Genomic DNA, 19,439 nt, shown 5'->3' with positions numbered 1-19,439 from the left:
ATCGTGAAGTCTTTCACAGAGTGGTGAACCCCTCCCCATCTTTACTTCTGAAAGACTCAGCCTCTCTGGCATGCTTTTTTTATACCCAATCATGCTGAATTGCTGCTAATTAACCACCAGGTGTTTTTTAGCATTACACAATTTAACCAGCCTTTTGTTACCCTGTCCCAATTTCTTTTGGACTGTATTGTTGACATTACATTCGAAATGGGCATATATTTTTCATGGGCATATATTTTCATATATGTTTCAACATTTGATATGTTGGCTTCATGCTATTTTCAGTTAAATATGGGGTTGAAATAATTTGCACATCATTGCATTTTGTTTTTATTTACATTTTGCACAGCGTCTCAACTTTTTTGGAAATGAGTTTGTACTTTGGGCTTTGAATTGAAGATCTGCCTCTGCTGTTTTCATGGAACTGCAACATAATCTGATGATTTTCTTGTCAAACTGAAGCCAAAATGTAGCCTTTCTATGCTCTCAGTAAACATTCAGTAAATCCACTTCTTTTACAATATTTAAATTACAGTATGACTGTATAACTGTTTGCTTAAAGGTTATGCACAAGCTTCTGTGATTTTGACCTCTGTCTTGTTAAATTGCTTCATGAAAATGTCATTTAGTTTCAATGTTCAGGCAAAGACACCTCTGTTGTCAGTTTTGCTAGAGGAGATCCACGACCCAACAAGTTAGACTAACCTGAGTATGATTTGTTTAAATGTCTTGAATCAGAAAGTGCTTTGTTAAAACAGACTATTTCAAAGCATGTGTAGAGACAGTCAACTGAATGTGTGTTGCAAACATGCTTTTGTTTCTGTGCCATTGACAATGCCAGGAATCCTTTTCAACCACTTAAAGTGATACTGTGTTTAGACGCTGTTCCTTCTGAACTCCATCATGACAAAACAGACTTCCCTTTCCAATGACTATTCAGAAATTTGCACTGGGATTTCAGTGGTCATATTTCAAAACCTATGGGTTTTCACTACTTTGGGCATCTGTGAGCAGGAGAGGAGTGGGTAGGAAACTCAGAGTGTTGCAAAGACTGCTCTTCTACTCTGCTGATTCCACTTTGAGTGAATGAGAAAAAGTCAGCCTATATTTCCATAACATTTCCATCTCCAGCATGGTCTGACTTTATGGTGAGCTATTCCCATAGTAGCAGCAGCAGACATCAGATATAAAGCCTACAGACCATCTGGAACACAGAGCTTTTGTGCATTGTTAAAATATGCAAAAGACTTTGAACAATAATGATTATGTGAACAGTTATTAATGTGGCCATTGTACTCTCATATACCTTTTACATTGTTATTTATTGTTGGGCTATCTCGGACAGGTCACCTAACAAATAAACTGGATTTAGGTGCTAGTTAAAATCAATGTTTCTCATTTTTATTATGTACAATTTAATTAATCCTCAATGAAATATTGGAGTGAAACTGATTCAAACGTTGTATAGTGAACTAATGTTAAGTCTGATTAAAACTGATGTTGTGAACTCCAATTTTATGTAATGCATCAATAAGTATAAACAAATATACAGCAATTTGGTGGTCTAATATTTTTTCAGTCAGCTGGTGTCTTAAATGCTTCATTCTATTAGTTTTCTATGGGAATTGCAGTGTTATGTTAGGTGCTGTACATTAATTTCCTACAAGTTTAATGTTACTTAGGCAGGCCACTTAAACAGGAACAAGCTGGTAATAGACATTAAAATGGTATATTCTTTATTTTGTATGCTGCATTTTATAGTGAATCCTAACTCTTCATATTTTTAGAGTAGCCTGTTTGCTATTTGCAACTAGCTAGACCTAGTAAAACAAAAACCTTTTGTTTTATATGAAACCTTTATATGAACCTTTCATTTTCAATATTTCACTTCAATTTCTATTCACATTATATACATGCAATTTGTAACTAAGAATATGTGCATTTATGAGATAGTAGTGTACTAGTGTAGGACTAGTTTCCTCTCTTTCAGTGATGCACATGAAATAAATTTGAGTAGTAATAGCTTAATACTGGCATTATAAGCATGGCTTTATAATGACCTATGTATTTTCACCATTCACATTTGAAATGGAACATAAATTTTAATCAATTCGTTTTTTTAAATTGATATGACTTCAGTAAACATCACTACTAAATTGCCCAATAAGATTTTATACTTGTCAAACTCAAAAAAAGGCCTAAAAGCAGCTCTACTACAGGTAATGTTCTGACCAGCCACATGAAATATTACATAGGTACAAATAAGGCAATACTATTTCCAACTAATTGACAAAGTAGACAATTACCGAATGGGTACGAACTGTACTTGTAATGATAACAGTGACGAAAACTCTGATTTTGGTTGTAAAGTGGCTCCACACCAGCTAGCCAGCCTTCAATGTCAGGATAAAAGAGCTCATGTTGGCTCCATGTGGCACAGAGGGAGTCACACCGTAATCAGTGTTGATGGGGAAACAGTGGAAAGTGTGAACCACATCGCACTCCTACAGTTGCAAATCTTGGAGAACCAGTCCAACCCTAAACACTGCAGTCATCCTGGAAAAGGTACAACAGCAAAGAACAAAGCGTGTGTAAAATACTTGCACTGTACAAAGCAAAATGGAATTTGATGTTAAAGATCATTTATGACAAAAGAACACAGTACATGATGCCAGTGCAAATGTATTCATGTTGAAACAAAAATCCTTTTTAATACGGTACTGTAACGGCTGGGAGCGTTGAGGCGGATACATGTGCGGAGACAAACGAGATTTATTAAGTGCGATTTCAAAATCAGGGTCAGAACAGTCCATGGTCAGAGAGCCAATACATAGAGCAGAAGGGACAGACATGACAAAGAACACAGAAATCCAAATACTTAACAAAACACTTCAGACAGAAACACAGGTGGAGACAATCAAGGGTGGAATCACGAAACAAGAGGGTAGGACTGAAAACCAAAACAAAGCACATGGACAGGACTGGGAGGGGCCAATCGTGACAGGTACATGATAGTTTTTATTATGCATCATATGTTACATGCCATACAATACTGTGCAAATTTTAATGTTAAACCTCATTTACTGAATTTCCAGTCAAAATGGCCATCATTTTTCAGCATCAGGATGAAAACACAGAGACTTTTTAACCACAAGTTACACAGAAGCTTCAACAACTGAATACAATATCATTTTTTTCAGTATTCAGTGTTGACAGTTTTCTTTTGTTATAGTTTCTATTCTTTTCAGGAGGCTTGCTTTTAGTTTAGCAAAGAAATCTGCAATAAAATGTCTGTTTTTCAGTATTTAGTTTGTCTAATGTTTGTCTTTTTACTGCTTCTTTTCTTTTTGGGACACTTGCTTATAGTTTTTTGAAGAAATTTGCAATTGCATTTTTCCACACCTACAAAGTTCAGTCTTAGAAGTTGGTTGCTTGTTCTGCTTCTCACAATCCAAGTAGTCCCAAATATATTCAGTGATGTTAAGGTCTGGACTTTTGGGTGGTCAGCCCATTGCTCTGAGAACACCAGCAGATTCTTTATTTGATTTGCAAATTTTCTATATTTGTCTATTTTCTTTTCTCAGTAAAGGCTTCTTGACAGCTACACATCCATTTAGATCCCTAGTGTTGAGTTGTCTTCTCACAGAGGAAGGATGAACAAAAACACCTGTGGATTTTATCAGATCTGAAGCAAGAGTGGAGCTTGGCTTTCTCCTTTCTCTCAAAGGTGAAAGTTTTAAGTGCCGTGTATTTGATGGGGACAGTTTTGGTGGTCTGCCAGGTCCTGCGTGGTTGTTAAGAGTCCTGTTTTCTTTGTATCTTATAATAATCTTTTATTATAATTTTGGAAACCCGCTTCACTTATCTGCTGTTTTGACTGGAAATTAAATAAATAAGGGGTATATCAAAGACATAATGTATTTTAATACAGACTGTTGTAGGTTATTTTAGGTTAATGTACTTAGATCAAGCTATAGAGAGTGTAGCGATTACAGAATTACGTTTTAGAATATGATCACAAACATTACTCATTGTCTCCATCGCCTTCAGTTTCGGTTCACATCAGCAGCAGATGTGGTTCCAAACTATACATTATTTCTCCTTCATTAATATTGAAGCCTATCAGATATCAACATATGATAAATATATCTTATGTAATCAATGAAAGGCCAACATATAGGCAAATATTAGGCCTATCTTGTGAAGTGTTTATCAGCACTTAAAGCTTAGCTGAAGCTGGTGGTATCTCTGTGCTTCACTTCACACACCTGTAACTGAGAGGTAAGAGGAGAAGCCACACCCCTGTGAAACAGCAAGCACATTAAAAGCTCCCCTGTTACGTGTTCTCCCTCACACCAAGCAAACAGCTCCACACACGTATCATGATGACAACACTGGATATGATGAACAACAGCAAGATAGACAGACAGAGCATGGACAGACAATGTGAATCCAACAGCCCCAGACCTATTACAAATGGTATGTAGGAAAACTAGCAAGATTTGTATTTCCTTAGAAGTTGAAGTAATCATAGATCACCAAAGCATGGCTTTCTGTATTAACCCATTAATGTGTAAGGTTTGAGCAGTTAGTATGATGAGGATAAATGACAGCACCTGTTCTGATGGGTCTAAAGTGATGAAATGTTGTATGCTTACACCTTAGATGAATATCTAATACTAGAATAGTCACTTTTTATGCTTACATATATATTTCATGTGTTTATTGACAATCTAATTAAAATTTTCTATTGATTTGTAGAAAATTAGTAGTCCTATGTAGCCTCCATGTAGACTAAATTTAATGTAATAAGTAAAGTGAAATAACTCACTATATGTTTTGATCTGTTTGTGTTCAAGTTCAGAGAACACATGAACCAACCGAAATTTAAAAAACAATTATTGGACAATAATGGGTTAATTATTTGTCAGTCATAGCTCATTGAAACAAGCAGGCATTCTGTTAACAGTGCTGATTCTGAACTTCCAATCGTCATCACATTTGTGTGTATAAGTAGACAAGGAGATATTTCAATGATGCCCCCCGAATTTGCTAAAAAAGTAGTTTGTCTTGTTTGTGGAAAGGGATCAATAACCTTTCATTTTTTGGCCAATTTCTGTCAAAAGAAAACAAAAAAAGTTGAAATGCAGACTTGAATCAAAATTGAATGTGAATGTAATTCATTATGTAGCACCATATAAATATTAGGAGTGTAATGCACAGTTCGGGTTAGACCTAGATTTTTTGGCCATGGTTTGGCTCCTACTTACAGCGGGTTGGGGTTAGGGTATGGGGGGGTATCACAGTTCTGTCTTCTAGACCACCGTGACATGAAACCGTTCACGTTTGTTTTGCAGTTTTCGGTTTCAGAATTGTTACACCTCTAAATACACTTAGTGTAGCAAATATACACATAGTATAGCAAAATAAACTTCTAACGCTTAATGACAGAGAGAGTAGTCACAGTAGCTATGAAAAATGTTGTTTATTATTTTAGATCTTAGATCAGAAAACCACTAGCTTGGAAAACTAACACATTTTTGTACCTTTAAAATGTAATTATTTGTTGCACTGTACTTCTTGTGGCCATTTGTAGACCAGTAGTGTGGTCAGAAAGGTTCTCCAAGTGGGTGAGCTGACCTTTCAGTAATTAACAGTGAGAAGTTTTACTGCTGCATTGTAGATGAATCACAGGCAAAAGAACAGCACACTTTGTTGTCAGAGCACTGAAAAGCCATCTGTGGTGTGGGACAGGAAGCTGCAGACTCATTATGTTAAATAAAGCGAACAGTGGAGTTGGTCTAAATGATAACATCAGACATTTTCAGCAAAAACGTGTTGTGTGTTACATAACACAGCAGTAGACTGTAAAAACCAACCAGATAACTTCAGAGGAACTAATATACAGTTTATAATGAATCACTGTGTAAGCAGGGTTTCTGGAAAAAGCATTGCAACACTCTAGAGAGGAGCCCTTTGCCTGGAAACTCTAACCCTTCTCAGGTGTCTGTAAGCTATCTATAACCTTCCTGACAACCTTGCGGCATCCTAACAACCATTGTTTCACACATGTTAGTGTGGTCAGGGGTTCAGTACAACACTAACACATGTTTGGACACACCTGACTTAATGTATGTTTACATACTCTTAAAGACATTTTGATCTAAAGGCTGATGCTGATACTGTTCTATGCACAAATTCAATAAAAAAGTAAAGTATAATACAATAAGCAAATTCTTTGGACACACAATCCAACAAGCCATCAAGGTCTCAGCACCTGTGGAACTTCTTTAATGGCTCCACTTGAAGCTGCTTTAGAGATTGTCAAGAGTGTGTACAGCTTAAAGGTGTAACAGTACCAGTACAGTACTGCAGGGCCAGCTCTAGCCTTTCAGGGACCCTAAGCAGGATTTTTATTACTATGTCACACTGCTGGAGTAAGATTCTTAAACCACTGACACAACAAAACTTGCATGTGGCTCAATGGCCAACACTATCATGGCTGCAAGCAGCACAGTCAGAAAAATCAATCATGTAATATCAGTCTTACAGTCCAGACAGTCAGAATGTTATACATTACATTATTACATTACATTACATTTAGCAGACACTTTTATCCAAAGCGACTTACAAATAATGAAGTACATAGAACAAACATAGTCAGGCCTTAAAGGAGGCCAAAGGGTAATAGCGGGGTAGAGAAGGGAAGGAGGTAGAGAAGGGAAGGAGGTTATACAACCTCCACATTTGCCCATAAGCCATACGGTCTGACCCTTACTTCGTGAGAGCAATGTAGTGAGCCACAACAGCAGCATAAGTATGACTTGGAGGCACATGGTCAGTTATTGGAAGCAGTTACATCATGTAATACTGGAAAGCAGGAAGGAAATGGCTAAACTCAAAAAGCAAGCAAGAAAGAAAGCAAAAAAGCAAGCAAGCAAGAAAGAAAGAAAGCAAGAAAGTAAATTGCTTTAAAATGTTAACAAGTGATGACAATAAAACTTATGAAAATAACATTTATTATGTATTGTTACCATTTCTTATTGCTTAATAAACAGTTTATTAGCTTCAGATGTAAAGTTGTTTTCTCTCTATTAGATGACACACCTCGCTCTCTTGGCTTCTGCGGCTGGTTTTTCATCATCCTCTCTATCATTTTCACCGTATCAATGCTTCCTATAACCATATTTATGTGCATCAAGGTAAGAAACAATCCGAGCTGAAAGACCACCACATACAGATATGCACTCACTGTAATTTGCAGGTGTACTGAGCTAAATGTTCCTTCAGATTGTGCAGGAGTATGAGAGAGCTGTGATCTTTCGTTTGGGTCGCATCATGGACAGAAAACCGAAAGGGCCAGGTATAATAGCACTTTTACAATGATTTCATTTAAAAGATTCATTTAAGTGTTTGTCATCCTCTCTGTCACTTTCACCATAAACTACTAGCATTAGTACTATGTGATTCATTCCTATAAAATCCTTTATGTGAGTCTGAATAAGCATCATAACATACGAAATAAACAAAAAGGTTGTCTGCTTGTTTGATTTATTTGTCATGTATATTTACTGTGTAGGAATGTTTTTCGTGTTGCCCTGCACTGATACCTTCACAAAGGTGGACTTGAGATCTAAGTCATTTGACATTCCACCTCAAGAGGTAAACTTTACGGAACTGCTCACATTAACTGATTGCATGTACTACAGCTAGAATGTAGGCGAGTGCAACACATTTTGTTTTTTGCTAAATTGTCATGTTTGTCATTTAACACATCAACTCTGTTTCCAGCATTTACCATTTATGAATAATTTAGACAAACAAAAATAGTGTGTGCAATCGTAAGATCGTACAGCTAGAAGGGCCAGCTGTAAAAGCTATTCTGAAAGTCTGATAAATCGTTTTTTAAATGTAATTCTATGTTTTTTTGAGCCAGACAAGCTTACAAACCTAAACACATGAAATGTACATGAATCAAGTGAAATGAGATTGGAGGGAAGAAGCTGTGTTAAATGTGCAAAGCTTACTTTAAGCTACAAAGTAGTAGTAGCTAATATCAACAATATAATTTAAACATTTTCATGTACAATGGGGACCAAAACTTCAAGACCACTGGTGAAAATGCTTCTATTTTGCATTATCCTCTAACCGAATACAAAATGTTTCATTACATATGATAGTATTAGTGTAACAATCTAAGAGTAAGAGTGTAAAGTAAAATTTTTTGAAATATTTTATGAATTTCAGAATTCTGTAGTATTTCTCCTGCTTTTCTTCAATGACAGTGACAAAAGCCTCTGATGAGCAGATCAAATCCACCTGAACATAAAAATAAGACCACCAAAAACCTTTTTTATTAAGGCCTCAATACAAATTTGTTTAAATTTCAAAAGTGTGATAGAAAAGGTGCAGAATGTCAAATATATCTTCTTGATTTTATTTACAGTTTTGATTTGTTTTAATTTTTCAAAATTCTAAATTCAAATTAAATTAAAAATTAAATGAAAAAATTACTAAATAAATGAAAACATTAAATGAAAACAATCTTAGATTTTTAATGCAGTCCTACACTTTTGGACCCTACTGTACTTGACATGTTTTTGTCTGATCTGTTTAAGAAAAAAGTCTGTTGACACTGTTAAAACTAACTCGCCATGTGGAGGCTGTACTTTAGCTTGGCTAGCACACTGTGAGATATTTATACATTCAAAATTATGCTACATTAAAGAGAGTGATTAAAATAGTATAGATAGTTCTGTGATAATAAAAAAATGTGTGTCACGAGTGTGTGTCAGTCTTCGCTAAGAATTTTGAGAAATATGTGAGTCAGATGAGGTTGCTATGGGGACAGGAATCCCATATTTAAAATATCCATCCATCATATCCTGTGTTAGACTGTACTCTACTTGGTTCTGCTAATGGAATCTATGACCAGCCCCATCCTTTACCATAACCACTATAGCTGAACTGAACTAATCTTATCTTAATAGTTGAATAATATAATGAAAGGACTGTATCAATGTTGTGATATAACACTTACAAGAAACTGAATTTAGAATTCTAGCAAAGAGCGTATACCTCACAGCACCATGCATATCTCTGTTCTAAGAGTAGATTCTGACCAAGGACTCTGTGACAGTGTGTGTGGACGGTGTGGTTTACTTCCGGGTCAGTGACCCCATCTCTTCTGTGGCTAACGTGATAAATGCTGACCTGTCCACTCGTCTGTTGGCCCAGACCACCCTGAGGAATGTCCTGGGCACTAAAAACCTATCAGAGGTTCTGTCTGACAGAGAGAGCATCTCCCACAACATGCAGGTTTGGAGAACATGTAAAGAAAAAAGTCCAATATGGTTTATGACAAAGAAATATTCAATATACAAAGAAATACAATGTAATCCACAAACATACATTGTCATCATACAGAGTGAAATAGCTGCTATCGCTCAGCATAGAGATCATTCAACTATTGCAGTGGTAGTATAAATGTTGATAATTAACTATAGTGCAAATTATAGTTCAATTGACCAACATTAGTACAGTTGTAACACTGCTGATTGTAACACCACAGACAAAATGACTAAAATCCGAACTTTAAAGCACACTCCACTGCCACTGTACAGTCACAGTACTGCATTAATGATGTTATTTTATTTCACTGTCAAAATTGTGTGGCATCCTACTTGCAGTGTGCTCTGGATGAGGCCACACATCCATGGGGTATCATGGTGGAGCGCGTGGAGATTAAGGACGTCAAACTCCCTCAGCAGCTCCAGAGAGCAATGGCAGCGGAAGCGGAAGCTTCAAGAGAGGCTCGTGCCAAGGTAAGTCCCCAAGACCCCATAGCACTCGCTCTGGAAAGCTAATGGAGGAAACACAGCACTGGCTGATTACCAGTCCAGTTCTTTTTTCACAATATTGACTTCAAATCTCTGCCCAAGGTATTTCTCTAAATGAACTTTAATCAAAGAATTCAAATGGACAAAAGAGCCAAATTTAAATAATTTTACTCCAAAATACTGTCATTCAGCCAAGATATGTTTCTTTAGATTTGCACTGGCACTACAAGGCTAATGTAGCTAACAATGGAACTTTAATGAGAGTTTATTCTGCTTTGGCTTGGCTTGAATGGGGAAAGTCGGAGTTCGGAATTGCATGTTTGAGCTACAGATTGGAGAAAAAATGTGGATGCCTTCATGAAAACAAGTATTGTTAGCAACAAGCTAGCCAGCTAATGTAAGGGATGAAAGAGATAGCTTTAACAACTGGGATGTATTTACCTTCTTGTTTCAGTGATGTGGAATGAACTATTTTGCTGCAGCATGTTCAATTGGCTGTTGGGAGGTTTATTAAAAGAATGGTTCACTGATAACTTCTTAGTTTTGTGCTGGAGCTACGAGGCTGATGCAGTTAGAAAGAAATAGACGTCTGTCACACAAAATTATTTTAATGAAATAGACTTTTATTATATTAGCATTGTAACTCTAGTGCAAAACTAAAGAAGCAAACTTTAGATACCAAGCATATCTTGTCTGATCAACTATAGGGTACTGAGAAAATTGTGTAAATTAGATTTTTTGGTAAAGGATTGCCTTAAAATTCAAGAGGTGTCGTATCCCTCCATTAAAACACAGAATAGGCCAACCTTATTCTCAATGTTATGTTGCTGAGATCACAGTAATAGCAGCCATCTTGAACACTGAGCTTTGTTCATACTTTTGCCCATTTCTGTAGGTGACAGAAGGTCATACGGGGTCAGGAGCGGAGAAATTGTGGACATTTTACACTTTTTTGCCTAAATATTCCTTTCAGACAAACAAGCTCCCTTGTTATAGGAGCCTGGATGTCATATTAATCTATTCATCAATTGCTTCCATTCAGGCAATTTATGACTGAATTTAAAGGAGGATAGACTACTGACCCTTAAAGGGGAATTCCACTGATTTTTCAAAATTTAGATGTAAACTAAGTCATTCTACGAGGCCTGATGTGAGATGGTTCATTGTAGATGAACACACCAACTCTTTCACAATGGTGGTGTTCGGGACCAGGGGTCACATGTCTGCAATGTAAATATAGCCATTTTATTTACTATCAAAAATCACAAGTGAGTTTTTCCATGTAGTGTTGATAAAGGTAAAACGGGTAAATCTGAAAAAAAAAAACAATCTATGTGTTTTATTTTGCCTTGCAATGTCCTGCTTGTACATCTATGGCATGAATAGATCTACACCTTTTTTAGCATTTCTGAATGACTTTGTTTACATGTTAAGCATCTACATTTTATTTACATTGATAACATGTAATATGATGATGATGATGATGATGGTGATGATGGAGAACTCCACCTTAAAATGCACACTAGTGAGGGTTGAGCCACAGAGAGGATGTGGGCCATGACTCAGCATTTAGCTGGCGTCAGTGGATGAACCAGCGTTGCTATGTTTCTGTGTACTATACTCTTGATGACGATGCATGCATAATGCAGTGTGTTTTGTAAAGGCTGGTTTACAGCACCAGCAGTGAGAAAGGTCCTGTTACACAATATGTGTCCAATCTCTTCTCACTTGTCTTTAAGTTTTCTGACATGTACAGTATACTGTTACCCATACAAACAGACAAAAGTATGTCACATAGCTAAAAAAGCAGTAGCAGTCATCTTGAAACCTGAATTTGTCAAATTTTAAAGATACCATTACGTCACACAGTGTCAGAAATGACATTAGAAAGTCTGTTTGAGATTACTTCACTTCAAAAAGTCAATGTTTTTCAGACTGACTACAATTAGGACTACATTTAAATTTGATTTCCAGCCAAACCACCACTTCAACCTAGTCAGCTGTGCTTTGGACATATAGTAGAATGATGGTACTTTAGCCCTCTGTGTTGTGTGTCCTGTCTGTAGGTGATAGCAGCAGAGGGAGAGATGAATGCCTCGCGGGCTTTAAAGGAGGCCTCTATGGTGATTGCTGAGTCACCTTCAGCCCTGCAGCTCCGCTACCTCCAAACACTCAACACCATCGCAGCCGAGAAGAACTCCACCATCATCTTCCCTCTGCCCATTGACCTCCTACACCCCTTCATGTCCAGAAAATAATATTAGATTCAGTCTGAAAAAACAAGCCTGTTGGTTTGGCTGTAAGGGTTTTATCTTGGTTTTGCACTAGAGTATCGAGGCTAATGTAGCAGAAAAGTAATGGAAGTATGTTACACAAAAGCTTTTGGCTGATGTAGACTTCTATTATGTTAGCATCATAGATCAAATGCAAAACTGAAAACGAAAACTTTGGGCACCAAATATGTCTGTCTTGGAAACACGATCTTTTAGGTAATCATCTGTTAAAACCCTCAGGAGGCAAAGAAAGGTCATTTATTTTTACTATTTTAACAATTATTATTTATTTATAGGCTGTCACATGAGTGTACTGTGTTAAAGACTGTACTGTGATTCTCTTCAATCAGATATTGTATTTTTCTTTGCTGTGTTGTTTACTAGTTTTGTTTATTAGTTTTATTTACTGAAACACAGTGGAACATTTTTAGCTAGCTCTAATCAATAAAAAGCTACTGTATAATCAGAAATCCACAAGGTGTTAAACAGGAACACCAATGATAAAGTATAGTCATATTCTTTATATATATATAGTCATATAATCATATTGTTGGTGTCTAAAGAAAATATCCATAATGTCAACTTAACACCAAAAAGCAAATACATTTTTACCATTTAATGGAAGTCATTCTGGAGTATTTCTGTGGGTCCATTCATCATGAAATTTTCACACAATTGTCAAGGACAGCGCCTTCTGCACAATGAACCCACAATGAACACCCCCCCCATCCCCCCCCCCGTGACCCAAAAGGATGAGAGGCCATTAAACAGTTAATGTACTCAAATCATGTAGAAAAACCAAAAGGAAAAAATGAAGGTAACTATTTGATGGCAAGTGATAATGTAATTGCACAGAAGGAAGTTGTCCAAAATGAACATTCAGCACAGCCTTGTCATGTAGATAAAAGAAGTGAAACTACGAAGAAGCAATAATAGGCAGAGTCGTAGACTGGACTATTGCTTCATAAAAGCACAATGCATTGGACCAGTCTGTTGCAAAATTAATGAAGAAACTGATCGCTTATAAACACATATTTCTGTAGTAAAATCTAGGACTGAAACACAGTCCACTTCATTCCCAGGAGTATTCTTTCCACATGACCCTTCCTAACACCTAGCCAGTTAGTCCAAGTTATTATACAGAGTCATCCAATGTACTGTCTATATTCAGTGTAAAGTGTTGCTATAAATGTGAGGAACAGTCATAAAATAATGACTGTGTATTTTACTGTATTGTACATGTGACCTACCCAAATGGCCCTAGTTCATTACTGGTCTCGTCTAATCTGGGGAAAAGAGAAAATCATTGACACCGTACAATAGACAGACAGCAGCTTCAAAATGGATAGAAACAGACACTGTCACTTTAATACCATGTAGAGAACTAAAGCAATATTCAGTCTCATATTCATGATACACAAATAAGTCACAACTTTTTTGAAAACATGCACAATAAAAAGTTTTTCGCTGCTGGTTTTAACTCCACAGAGTTTTCTGGTTCATAATATCCAGACAATATTTTGCAGACACGACCTACACATAACGGAGAAGGCTCTGCCAACATTAAAAGCTCCCATGATGACAGTGAACCATCACCTCTTGAATTACTGTTTCACTGATCCTTCAAAAGGAGTTTCTTGTGAAGGCCTTAAATAAAAAATGGCAGAGTTTGAATAAGGAGTATTAAAGATATTTGTGTTACTGCCTATACATACACACACACACACACACACACACACACACACACACATACACACACACACACACACACACACACACACACACATTTTTTAAGTTGCTTATCCTTCTGGGTCACAGGGGGAGCTGGAAAATGGATTGTCAGTTCAACCTAACAGTACTTAAGTTATAAGTTATTTCATTGGTTTTATTCAACTCAAACTGGCTCTTGTTTAAAAAAAAGTTGATATTAATGAAACTGACCCATTTTTAAAATGTACTCAAAGAATTACCAATACTTAAGCATTAAATCAGCCAAAGTCAATCAAGTCAAATGAAAAAGAAAACTGTATAGATCTCATAAGATATCCACCAATTATCACACCAATTATACACTTAAGTCCACTTGTCCTTAAAATAGGGTATATCCCACATTACTCAAGTATTTTAAGGTACGTGAACCTTTTTGATAATTTCACACATTGGAATTGGATCTTTGTGGAGACTCAACAATTTGAAATTTAATTTAGTCTGCTGTCCTTCAAGGCTGGAGAGATTAGCACAGGAGAGGAGATTGTATTGGCTACTGGCTCCACCTATTTGCATATTGGGCATGTCTTTCTTCTTGTTTTACCATCTCTATATTAGCTTTCTTTCTAGGCCTGTCCGTTCTATCATGAATGGATTTTTAAAATAAATGAAGCCAATTTTAGTAAATGAAGTTAAATCAACAAATTGCCTTAATTTGAAGGAACACCATTTAGGTGTATGCAAATCTTTCCATAATTCAGCTATTCATATACGTTTTTACAGAGTGTGATAATTGCTTTATCAAAATGCATTTGTTGTTGTGAACAAAGATGGAAGAACACATGGTCCCATGTTACAGAGCTCAACATATCAAACGTGTTGTCATTCTATTTACACAGCCACTGCAAGGAGAATGGCATTAAAAAAGTCTGGAATTTATGTTGTGCTAGGAACCTATTTGTCATCAGTGGGTGCTGCGATTGTTTTGCTGTGCTGTGTTATAATGCTGCCACCTTCAGGCCAAATACTGAATTTCAGCACTTCTATTCTCATATCAGATATTAGAATACAAAGCTATTGTTCAGTGCAGTAGGACCTGTTACAGTTGCTGCTTTGGGCTGTTTTTGTTATCCAGGCTTCTGCAAGCACTTTTAAATGAATGTAACAAATTATTTTTGTAATTACCATTTGCAAACTGCACTGTGTAAAGATTTCATGACTTTTAAAATTATTAGAAAAAATGGCATTTATGCACTGAAAGTTGATAACTTTTCTCCTTAAAATCTCCTTAAACTACTTATGGAGACACAAGGTTTTATTCTGACAGTGATGGATCTAAGACAGTAAGGATCTAAGATCTAATATATATGTAATTTATAAGGGTCCTGGGGGTCTGTCAGATTATGTAGTCAAAATTAGGTATGCATATATGGTATGCTGTCTCTGGTTACTGCAAGGCATCTCCCAATCTGCTGCCAAACATTTAAAGCACACAGCTCCAGAGAAAATAAAACAGAGAGCTGTGTGGTGCAGTCAAGATGATTATTGCTTATTAATATTGAACTCTTTATAACCATTGATCATTTCAAACTTTGTATAAATCAACTAAAATACATTGTTAAAGTATGGTTCTTTTCTTTATTTACTTGTAAATCCATACATACAAGTGTATGTATATAGTTGTGATTCATTTAACGCTACAAAGTTGCTGCAGCATGCTGTGTTCATGTCATGTAGACTTCAATGATGCACAAAACCTGCTTCTTCTTTCATTGCCTTGGTGTGTTTAAAAAGTGTTGGATCCATGCTGGTCTTGATTTTAACATTTAATTCCAAAGTGCAACATATACAGAGAGATGTGTCTCAATGCATTACAACTGCAAACTGTAATCTAATCTAGACTAACAAGTTTTAATACAACAAAAGTGTAAAAATCACAGCTTTTAAACATGCTTTCTTAACATATGCTTCAAATGTAACTTACAGATAAAGCTTAAAGTGGACTGAAAAATATAAATTAGAATACACTGGCTCAAAAGGAGTAGTACACTGTTGATTGATGTTAACCTCAACTCTTAAAACTCCAATCACAAACTGACGTCGAAGAAAAAAAATGCATAATTATGTCCATGGGACACACACACACACACACGCGCACACACGCACACACACACACACACACACACACACACACACACACACACACACACACACACACACCCCAAAAGTGAAATAAAAAGAACAAAACAAAATTAGGGGATTTCCCAAAAACATTTGTCATCATTATATGACACAATAAGTATCATTTTGCAAACACTCTCTCAAATAATTAAGAGAACCTTAATATTACAGTGCTTTTGGAAAACTGGACCCAATGTAACTGTCAAAGTGTAACATCATTTGAAGACGACTAATGGGATTTTATATTTAAAAGTATAAAATCAAGGTTTTACTGACACTAAATGTAGGCCTACCTACTGCCAGAGCACTGTTCTCAGGTGGTTTGTATTTCGATAGAATAAATTTACAGATTTGAAACAGAGTAACTTTTTATGCTTTATGCTTAGTGTATAATGTATAGCCTTCAAAGACATTGTTGTTAATAGTTCTACATCTAATAAATGCACATTTTCAAGGTTTACTATCTTAACATATTTTGCAGAACATTCTTCAGACTCTGGAAAAATGTCAAATGACAAAATGAATGTAATGCAAGAGTAATGCTATTAAAGATCTTCCTGACCGCTTCCGATCTGTCGAAAGTACCATCTTAACCTGAGATTGAGACAGGAGGTAATGGTACATAAATTAATACCACATGCAAAAAAACAAAAATGAAAAATACTGACATCTTAAAACACTGAAAATGGAGGCATCAAATGTTGTTTCTGCTGAGGAGGTTTGCAAGATTGCCCAAAATGAGTAAACACAGGCAAGAGACATTGCCTGTATGAGCAAATGGTACCATATCAAACTGTCAGAATTGTGGTTTCTCTGTAATCACAATTATAGCTGCAAAAAATAAGTACACTTACTATAAACAAATACAAAAAGGAAAATCAAGTATACAATCAATCCCCATAACAAACTGACTCACAGAAAACATTCTCAAAATGAATTTTACCATCTCATTCTCTGCTTTGTTATATTAGTCATTCTTATTTGAGGATATCTTGGGAACCAACTTCAGATCAATCAGTTATTATTTCAACAATCAATTCACTGGAGCTGTGAAGCCATGAAAAACGTTAGCTAATGTACTTTGCTGATTATTAACACATTGTAACCCATTCTGTCTTTATTGCATTGGTTTCCAGTCTGTCTTAAGGACCTCATGAGCACTTATTTGACTTAAATCTAATATAGCATATCTATGTAGCTCATCAGCCTCTTATTGAGCCCTTTGTGAGCTGTTAGGTGTGTTAGAACAGGGAAAAAAAGAAAAGAGTGCAGTAACTGGGAATAGGAAACCTCTGCCCTATCGAATGTAAAAATCTCACTTGTAGTGGTGTCATGGCTTTAAGGTTATAAACCTGAAAGTCCTAGTACAGTCAGAAAGTGATGTAATCCAATGCAAATCTACACCAAAACATACTAACCAAACCTCCTGAATTTTTGCTAAATTAAAATTAAATGTTATTTCAAATCTTACATTTGTGCCACTGACAGTATCTAATTTCTGACATACAATAATGCATCACTGATACTGTGAGCATGCTAGATATCTAGGGAAAACTTATAGTAGCCTAGGTGCTAACAGTTTGGTGCTAGCTGTAGTAGATCTTAGCCTGGCGGAAATATGAAGGCCCTATGGTGCAACGTTAGAGCAAAATGTTTCCAAGCAGTTTTCCTACATGTTTATGGCAAAACCTCTCCAGTAGAGCCACAGAGCATTAAATAGAATGTCTATACAATATCTTGGTTGGTAAAACTGGAAGACTTAGGGTAACATGAGGATACGTTATATTACAAATACACCACAATAAGAAACAGCTGCCTCAGTGGCAGATTTCATGGATGAATGCGTTCATTGAGTTTTGTAAACATTGCAGACAAGGTAAAGGCATGATGTTTTTTCACCAATAGGTAGACTGGAGGTGTAAATGGGAAACAGCAGACTTGAGGACATCCTGGTACTAAAAATACATTAACATAAAGTAACATAAACCAGATTCAATGCCATTTTCATTGTGAACATCCATGGTCAACCCAATTTCTATATCATTTTGCACACTGTCTGACTGAAAACACAGAAAATGTTCTAGAAATCCACTGCTGAGCCACCAGACATGGAAATTTGAAGAACTACTGTGTCGTATTTTTCAAGGTTGACCATTTTTTCAAAACCACAGATATGACAATACAGAATACCCTCAATGCAAATTACTTCTTGAATAATGTCCTGAAAATATAGAACAAAGGCCTATTTGAAAAGGCCGGTTACCTCATTTGAAAAGGAAAAGAGATATGTCCATATTAAACTTGTCCCATGATCCGTGTTGTGTTTAATAATGTCTGGGCATAGAGAGCAAGTTGCTGGTGGATGTGTATCCTTTGAAGAAGCTGAATGGAGAATAATCCTTTAGTACAGGCGATCTGTATCTTGTTTGTCCTGTCTATTCCATTCATTGTCCTGACAAAGTTGTACATGCTAGTAGAAGCAAAGGTCAAGAAGCAGGCACCATGAGATCTGCAGGACATACCAGTAACAGACAAGAGAGATTGTACTATAATATATATTACATAAGCAGGGCAGAATTGCCTGTACAAAAGTAATGTCGACATGGATGAGAATGAGAACGCTATTTAAATTAAACAAATCAATAGAGTCGTCTGTACATTCTTACAGGAAATACATATTTTTCTGTTAAATGCAAAGATTTGTGTTAGACTGGAATTTAAATTTATAAGACACAGATTTACAAATGGCTTATGTGTTTCTGTAAATTGTAACTTGTGTGTTAGACATACTCTTCCTGAACCACAGAAATCCTGGAATATCAGCACCAGTGTACAGTACATACATACACCCAGCTCAGCTCAAACTGATACAGTCTATGATGATGTCTGTTTGTACCTACACCAGGAAAGGGGGTATAGATGGAGGTAAATAGAGTAAGAGAGAGAGAAAGAGAGAGAGAGAAAGAGTGAGAGGCTTATCTGGGTAAGGGTGGGTGCGAGGGTGAGGCTGGGCCTGGAGAGGGCCGGTGGAGGGGTGACTGGTTGGGGGACATTCGTGGGCTCAACTCGCCCGTTTGCAGACGCCACAGCAGCTCCTCATTGGTGCGACTCAGTCGCTTCTTCTCATTACTCTCCTTCTCCACGTACTCCTGCAGGTTAGCGTTCTCCTCAGACAGTTGCCTAACAAAACAAGAGATGAGATGGAACAGACAGTCTGCATGTAAAGGTTTACTTCAGGTGTTCTAAAGTAAGTACATGGAGGGCTGAAGTTCAGTACGGTTTTGGGGTTTTCCAGCTTTTATCTGTTTGACTAACGTTTGATTTCACTTTAACCATTAATAAACAATTTAGATGAAAAGTAACTGACATTTTTAAATTATGAAAAAATAAGAAAAAACAAAGACAAAAATAGACACAGATTTTATACAGACACAGAAAG

At 36.4% G+C, this 19,439-nt stretch overlaps 2 protein-coding genes across 4 annotated transcripts in view; one reads left to right on the top strand and one right to left on the bottom strand.

Annotated features, from left to right (window-relative positions):
* The first annotated feature begins 4,280 nt into the window (after window positions 1-4,280).
* On the top strand, window positions 4,281-12,736 carry stoml3a (stomatin (EPB72)-like 3a). The gene is made up of 7 exons (XM_017696719.2): window positions 4,281-4,479; window positions 7,099-7,202; window positions 7,291-7,363; window positions 7,580-7,662; window positions 9,115-9,318; window positions 9,690-9,824; window positions 11,906-12,736. The coding sequence occupies exons 1-7, from the start codon at window positions 4,383-4,385 to the stop codon at window positions 12,095-12,097; spliced, it is 888 nt and encodes a 295-aa protein (XP_017552208.1). The 5' UTR covers window positions 4,281-4,382; the 3' UTR covers window positions 12,098-12,736.
* Window positions 12,737-15,632: 2,896 nt separating this feature from the next.
* Window positions 15,633-19,439, bottom strand: part of mtus2b (microtubule associated tumor suppressor candidate 2b) — a 46,087-nt gene continuing 42,280 nt past the window's right edge. For all 3 annotated transcript variants that reach the window (XM_017696814.2, XM_017696816.2, XM_017696815.2), the window contains exon 16: window positions 15,633-19,180. In XM_017696814.2, the coding sequence (XP_017552303.1) occupies window positions 18,976-19,180 (205 nt within the window). In that variant the 3' untranslated portion in view covers window positions 15,633-18,975. The remainder of the gene's footprint in view (window positions 19,181-19,439) is intronic.

This window comes from Pygocentrus nattereri, chromosome 17 (genome assembly GCF_015220715.1).
Source record: "Pygocentrus nattereri isolate fPygNat1 chromosome 17, fPygNat1.pri, whole genome shotgun sequence".
NCBI lineage: Eukaryota > Metazoa > Chordata > Actinopteri > Characiformes > Serrasalmidae > Pygocentrus > Pygocentrus nattereri.
This window is presented reverse-complemented; position numbering and strand designations above follow the sequence as displayed.

Bases quoted from the DNA above. Each gene is read 5' to 3' on its own strand.
- stoml3a (XM_017696719.2), top strand. From the start codon at position 4,383: ATGATGACAACACTGGATATGATGAACAACAGCAAGATAGACAGACAG. The intron at 7,203-7,290 runs GTAAGAAACAAT...ATGTTCCTTCAG, and splicing joins CCATATTTATGTGCATCAAG to ATTGTGCAGGAGTATGAGAG. The intron at 7,663-9,114 runs GTAAACTTTACG...TTCTAAGAGTAG, and splicing joins TTGACATTCCACCTCAAGAG to ATTCTGACCAAGGACTCTGT.